Genomic DNA, 7,506 nt, shown 5'->3' with positions numbered 1-7,506 from the left:
TTTTTATTCTTGTAGAGAAAAAAAATTAATTATTAGGAAATTATTTTCAAACATATGGGATATTAAGATTTTGTTTAAAAAAGGGTGTGTTTTTTTTTTTAACCAAAATAGTATTAAAAATTCATTGCACTTTTTATCACCCCTAGATTTCTTATGTAAAACAACACACCACCTCATAAATACATTTCTTTAACACATATTTTCATAATTTAAATTTCAAGTTGTATAATAAAAAAAAAACACATCTCATATATCTATCTATCTATCTATCTATCTATCTATCTATCTATACTATTCTATAATCCTGTAACTTCTCCCACAAAATTTCCCTCCAAAATCTACAATAATTAATAAATAATAATAATGATAATAATAATCTCCAATAATTAATCAATTACATAAACAATAATAATAATAATAATAATAATAATAATAATAATAATAATAATAATAATAATAATAATAATAATAATAATAATAATAATAATAATAATCTATCTATCTATCTATCTATACTATTCTATCTATCTATACTATTCTATAATCCTGTAACTTCTCCCACAAAATTTCCCTCCAAAATCTACAATAATTAATAAATAATAATAATGATCTATCTATCTATCTATCTATACTATTCTATAATCCTGTAACTTCTCCCACAAAATTTCCCTCCAAAATCTACAATAATTAATAAATAATAATAATGATAATAATAATCTCCAATAATTAATCAATTACATAAACAATAATAATAATAATCTATACTATTCTATAATCCTGTAACTTCTCCCACAAAATTTCCCTCCAAAATCTACAATAATTAATAAATAATAATAATGATCTATCTATCTATCTATCTATCTATACTATTCTATAATCCTGTAACTTCTCCCACAAAATTTCCCTCCAAAATCTACAATAATTAATAAATAATAATAATGATAGTAATAATCTCCAATAATTAATCAATTACATAAACAATAATAATAATAATAATAATAATAATAATCTATACTATTCTATAATCCTGTAACTTCTCCCACAAAATTTCCCTCCAAAATCTACAATAATTAATAAATAATAATAATGATAATAATAATCTCCAATAATTAATCAATTACATAAACAATAATAATAACAATAATAATAATAATAATAATAATAATAATAATAATAATAATAATAAATTATAACCCTACAACTTCTTCCCTAAAGGGAGTGGATTTTGTGGGAAGTTATCAATAAGTAATTTGTAAAATTAACTTTTTTATTAGATTTTAAATCAATAATTTATAATTATATTATTCAAATCAAATAAAATTATGATCTCCACTTACTCCTTAACTATCTAAAACTCTATTGACTATTATTATTAAATTATTTATTATTTATTTAGTATTTATTAACTATAATTAATTAAAATAATTAATGAGAGTCGATTTAGTGAAAAGTTATCACTAAGTTATTATGTTCAAGAAATGTTTAAAATAATTTGTAAAATTAACTTTTTTATTAGATTTTAAATCAATAATTAATAATTATATTATTCAAATAAAAAAATATGATCTCCACTAACCCCTTAACTATCTAAAACTCTATTATTATTATTATTAAATTATTATTATTTATTTGTTATTTATTAATTATAATTAATTAAAATAATTAAAGAGAGTGGATTTAGTGGGAAGTTATCAATAAGTAATTTGTAAAATTAACTTTTTTATTAGATTTTAAATCAATAATTTATAATTATATTATTCAAATCAAATAAAATTATGATCTCCACTAACCCCTTAACTATCTAAAACTCTATTATTAAATTATTTATTATTTATTTAGTATTTATTAATTATAATTAATTAAAATAATTAATGAGAGTGGATTTAGTGGGAAGTTATCACTAAGTTATTATGTTTAATAAATGTTTAAAATAATTTGTTAAATTAATTTTTTTATTATATTTTAAATCAATAATTAATAATTATATTATTCAAATAAAATAAAAAAATATGATCCCCACTAACCCCTTAACTATCTAAAACTATATTATTATTAAATTATTATTACTTATTTATTATTTATTAATTATTATTAATTAAAATAATTAAAGAGAGTGGATTTAGTGGGAAGTTATCAATAATAAATTTGTAAAATTAACCTTTTTATTAGATTTTAAATCAATAATTGATAATTATATTATTCAAATCAAATTAAAAATATGATTTCCACTAACCCCTTAACTATCTAAAACTCTATAATTTTTAAATTATTATTATTTATTTATTATTGATTAATTATAACTAATTAAAATAATTAAAGAGAGTGAATTTAGTGGGAAGTTATCAATAAATAAGGTTTAGTGAAAGCATAGTATATATAGCAAAATAACAAATTAGAACCTTTTATGTTTGCAAATTATAACATGGTCATAAGGTAGAAAAATTAGAGTTGCTCTCATTTACTTTTAATTTTACAATCTTCTCATTGACTTTCTTTTCTATTTTTTAGTTATTAACTTGAAACTTTTTCATGTTTTTAACTTCATATTTAAGTTCACACGTTTTAATTCTAACAATTCTAACAAAGAGATGATTGAATGATTTTACTTTTGATGCAGAGAAATGAAGACATGAAAAATAAAGACATGTTGTAACATAATACTATGGTATTCAATAATTTTTTTTTTTTGTTTTATTTTATTAAAAAACAATAGTCTGTTGTAGCAGTTTTAAATTTATGTGCAAAATAGATATTCATTATGCTACATTTGAATACAAATTTATATTATTTTTCTTTGTTATTCAATATGTTTTAATTAATTATTTCTTATTACATAATTTACAATATTATATATTTTTTCTTCTAAAAATATGATTTAATTATAAGATGTTTGATAATTTATATTCCATCTTTTTTCGCTGGAGATTACAGTAACAAAGAAATATTAAAAATAAAATCGGTGTTGGTAAAATTGTTGTTAAGCAATTTAACTAATTTTCCATTTGTTTGAAATATTAACTTCCTCTTATGAAACCTCCTATGCAACCTTCCCCCTCCAAATGGTTTTCCTTGGTTATCTAAAAAATTGGAATTCAACCAATTCATTATTATTAATTAATTAATTAATATTTATTTATTTATTTATTTATTTATATTTATTATAAATTTATAATTAAATAATTAAATAAATTAAAACTATTCATTACAATCAATCTCACACTTCTACTACATTCAATCTTCCAATCTAAAACTTTTATCTATTATAAAACCAAAAACATCTTATGAAACATAAAAAATATTAAAATTTCTTTTAAAATATTTCCTTTTGCCCTTAACTGGCATATATATTCCTCTCTCTTTCTCTTATTTTTATTTATGCACATGTTTTTATGTAATACTTCAATTAATAATTTATTTAATTAAACTTTCCTTGAGGCATGTTATTTATATTTGACAATTAATTGTAATGTTATTAAAATTATGAACGAATGTTAATTAAGTTATTTTATTTTATTTTTTTAAATAATTCAATAAAACTTACTGATACCTATAATATCTTCTACTAAATTTCTTCTTTAAAATTAATAATAATAATAATAAGTAAAATTATTAATTAATAAGTAAATTATTAAATTAATATTGAATTCATAAATCAATATAAATAATTAGTAAAATTAAATTAAAACTCCTAATCAATCAAAAACTAATAATCCACTTATTTATTTAATGGTGAATTTTTTATTTTACGGTTTTTATATGGTATATAACTATTTAAAAATATTAATTATAGATTTATAATTTTTAATTTCGCACTCAATTTTTAATTATTAGCTATAATTTGAATTTCTTCTATTTCAAATTCACAAATCTATTTATTTTTTATTTCAATTATTAATTTCACATTATTTATTTATTTTAGAAATTTTTTATTTTAAATAAGAGAAAATAGGTGATGCACTGACAGTGTAAAAACGTTTTACACTGTCAATCAATTATAATCATGAATCCGAATAAATCAGATTGTAATTTTTAAAAAAATTATATGACATGGCAAAACGATTTGTTTCTATTAGATAATAGTGTAAACTTTTTTACACTGTCAGTACACCATCTTTAACCTCTTTAAATAAGTAGATAATTCTATAAAACATCAAACACAACTCACTTATATTTTAAACTAGAGACACAATTGATATAAAATTATTGATATCAATATTTTTTAATTTAGTATAGTATTTAAATAAAATGTATCCGTGCATCGTCTAGTAAAAATTAAATATTAAATCATTGAAAAACATGATAGTCAATCTTTGATTTTTTTTAAAACATTATTCAACCTTATTCAAAAATAAAAACATTAAGTTAGATAAGAGTAATAGAAAAGAAACGACTTTGAAAATGGGTGGACCTAACGGGCTTTTGTAGCAACAAAACCGGGCCGGTGAAACTGAAAACCAAAACCGCCTTTGTTGTTAGTTACCGAATCCAACGGCAGTCCATAGAGACACATAACCGATACCAATACATCGAAAATTAGGCCATCTTTTCCCTTTTCGACTTTCTGTCTTGTTTCCCAATCCATCAAATATCACTATATATAAACCCAAAACCCTCCAATTCAATTCATTACTCTCTTCTCTCACCTAAATCTTAACCTAACCCTCTCGATTCTTTTCCAAAAAAATCCTCTTCTTCCTCGATCATGTCGCACTTCAATAGCAAGTACCACGGTAGATTCATATTCAACTTTCTTTCTTTTTCTCAGATCTAGTCTTATCACGGTCTTATTCTTCTGGATCTTGTTGATTTTGTTTTTACTTGATTTTTTTTTTGGTTCTGTTTTTTTATTTATATGGATCGGTAGTTGTTGATTTTGTTTTAGCGTGTTTTTAGTTTGTGAATCTCAGATCTAACTTTTTTGTTTTGTTTTATACTATGTTGTGATGTCAGATCCTTGAAGGATTTGGGTTTGGTTTGTAGAATTTTGTAATTTTTAAAAATTAGTTAGCATGTTTTAGTTTCTAATTATCTATGTTATTTAATCTAAGTTTCAGTTTCAAAATTTATGTTACTGTTTTTGAATCTATAAATTGAAAATCAGGCTAGTTTGTAGAGAGAATCAAAATCAGCAGTTAGTTTTATAGATCTGTTTATGGTATAATGATTTGTTTACTTTATAAATTTGAGACCAGTTTTATTGTTTTATATTCATAATTCGGCGTTGTTTGTGTCTAGTTATGATTATTTGGTGTGCAAAGGTTTATATTTGTGTTATATAATATTAATGATTTTTATTTTTTGCAGATGAGCTTATTGCCAATGCTGCCTACATCGGCACACCTGGTAAGGGTATTCTTGCTGCTGATGAGTCAACTGGAACAATCGGTAAGCGTTTATCGAGCATCAATGTTGAGAATGTTGAATCCAACAGACAGGCTCTTCGGGAGCTTCTTTTCACTGCCCCTGGCGTTCTTCAGTACCTTAGTGGAGTTATCCTCTTTGAGGAAACCCTTTACCAAAGCACTGCTGCAGGTACTCTTCACTCCTGAGAATAATTTGTGTTTTATCTATACTGTTTTGTTATTGGTTTTAACATGTTTTCTTATCATGTCTATTGCTTTTAACATGTTTTCTTATCATGTCTATTGCTTTGTGTCATAGAAGTTCGGTACATCATTTATTGTCAATCACCTTCAACATTTTATTACCATGTTGATGGCTTTGAAAATGCATTTTAATGATGTCTAATGGCTTTGTCATAATAGTTTGATCCATGATTTATTGTCAATCACCTTCGACATGTTTTCATGTTGGATGCTTTTGAAAATGCATTATAATGATGTCTATTGCTTTCGATTATTAAAATTCTGGAACATGGTTGGTCACAATTGATTTCAACATGTTTTCTTATCATGTCAATGGCTTTGAAATGGTATGTGAATTTTCTTATGGCAGGGTTGTTTCTATCTTTGGTTTGTGAATTAAGATTAACCATGTTGATATTGTTCTTATAGACTGACATGGATGTATTTTCTGCAGGCAAGCCTTTTGTTGATGTCTTGAACGAAGCTGGTGTTCTTCCTGGTATCAAGGTTGACAAGGGTACCGTTGAGCTTGCTGGGACTGATGGAGAAACCACCACTCAGGGTCTTGACGGTCTTGGCGCACGATGTGCTAAGTACTACGAAGCCGGTGCACGTTTTGCTAAATGGCGTGCCGTGCTTAAAATCGGTGCCAACGAACCATCCGAGCATTCTATCCATGAGAATGCTTACGGATTGGCCCGTTATGCCGTCATCTGCCAAGAAAACGGACTTGTCCCCATTGTTGAACCCGAGATCCTAGTTGACGGTTCACACGATATTCTCAAGTGTGCCGCCATTACCGAGCGTGTCCTTGCCGCAACTTACAAGGCCTTGAGTGACCATCATGTCATCCTTGAAGGAACTCTCTTGAAGCCAAACATGGTGACCCCCGGATCCAACTCACCAAAGGTTGCACCCGAGGTTATTGCCGAGCACACAGTTAAAGCTTTGCAGAGAACCGTCCCTGCTGCAGTTCCCGCCGTTGTTTTCTTGTCTGGTGGACAGAGTGAGGAAGAGGCCAGTGTTAACCTCAATGCCATCAACCAATTCGAAGGTAAGAAGCCATGGACTCTTTCTTTCTCATTCGGAAGGGCTCTTCAACAGAGTACCCTAAAGGCATGGGGTGGAAAGAAAGAAAATGTGAAGGCAGCTCAAGATGCTTTGTTGACAAGAGCTAAGGCTAACTCCGAGGCTACTCTTGGAACTTACAAGGGTGCCTCTAACCTTGGTGCTGGTGCCACGGAGAGTCTTCATGTTGCGGACTACAAGTATTGATCAATGTTGGTTTCTTCTCCCTAAAGACTAGAAGAGGGTTGAATTTTCTTGTTTGAGTATAGTGGGGTTCACTCACGACAAAATAATTGGTTGGAGTTTTTGTTTTTTCTTTGTACCTTTTGATAATTCCTGTTTCTATCTATTTTGTCAAGTATCTGGCGGATATGTCTTGAAAAGTTTGGTTTTATGAGACACTATTATAAAGTGAAGATCTTTGTTTTCTTTGCAATTATCTAGCTTTGCTTTCTTCGCATTTAATTGATGAAAATTATGCTTTTCCATTTTGTGTTTGTCTTAGAAATTTAAAATTGGAAATCTATACTGATTTGATATTTATTTGAATGATATATCAAATTAAAATTAGGGTAAATTAGGAATAATTGCCTTAACTAATTTAGTAATTGATTTTTTTCATATTAGGACCAAACTAATAGTAAGTGATTAAAATGTTTAGGCATAATTAATACTAAATGGATTAGATTAAGGCATAATTGATATTCTCTCAATTCCTTTCCTTAATATATGTTGTTTCTGGGTGGAAAAACTGTTTCTTTGGGTGGGTAAATTTGGAGTATAATTATTATTAGATGTATTGGGTTATGGCATGATTAATATTGTTTCCATTCCTTGATATACTTATCTAGGA

General features: G+C 26.0%; 1 protein-coding gene across 1 annotated transcript; it reads left to right on the top strand.

Moving 5' to 3' along the window:
* Positions 1-4,571: 4,571 nt before the first annotated feature.
* Positions 4,572-7,089, top strand: LOC131620707 (fructose-bisphosphate aldolase, cytoplasmic isozyme 2-like). Its single transcript, XM_058891855.1, has 3 exons — positions 4,572-4,730; positions 5,305-5,532; positions 6,040-7,089. The coding sequence occupies exons 1-3, from the start codon at positions 4,703-4,705 to the stop codon at positions 6,858-6,860; spliced, it is 1,077 nt and encodes a 358-aa protein (XP_058747838.1). The 5' UTR covers positions 4,572-4,702; the 3' UTR covers positions 6,861-7,089.
* Positions 7,090-7,506: the final 417 nt, after the last annotated feature.

The sequence above is a fragment of the Vicia villosa genome, linkage group LG7 (genome assembly GCF_029867415.1).
Source record: "Vicia villosa cultivar HV-30 ecotype Madison, WI linkage group LG7, Vvil1.0, whole genome shotgun sequence".
In the NCBI taxonomy this organism is placed as follows: domain Eukaryota; kingdom Viridiplantae; phylum Streptophyta; class Magnoliopsida; order Fabales; family Fabaceae; genus Vicia; species Vicia villosa.
The sequence above is the reverse complement of the archived record's forward strand: the minus strand, read 5'-3'. Positions and strand labels throughout refer to the sequence as shown.

What these genes read in the sequence shown, in the direction of transcription:
- LOC131620707 (XM_058891855.1), top strand. Translation starts at nt 4,703, where the DNA reads ATGTCGCACTTCAATAGCAAGTACCACG. An exon ending in CTTCAATAGCAAGTACCACG is followed by an intron (nt 4,731 to 5,304) that starts GTAGATTCATAT and finishes TATTTTTTGCAG; the next exon opens with ATGAGCTTATTGCCAATGCT. An exon ending in TTACCAAAGCACTGCTGCAG is followed by an intron (nt 5,533 to 6,039) that starts GTACTCTTCACT and finishes TATTTTCTGCAG; the next exon opens with GCAAGCCTTTTGTTGATGTC.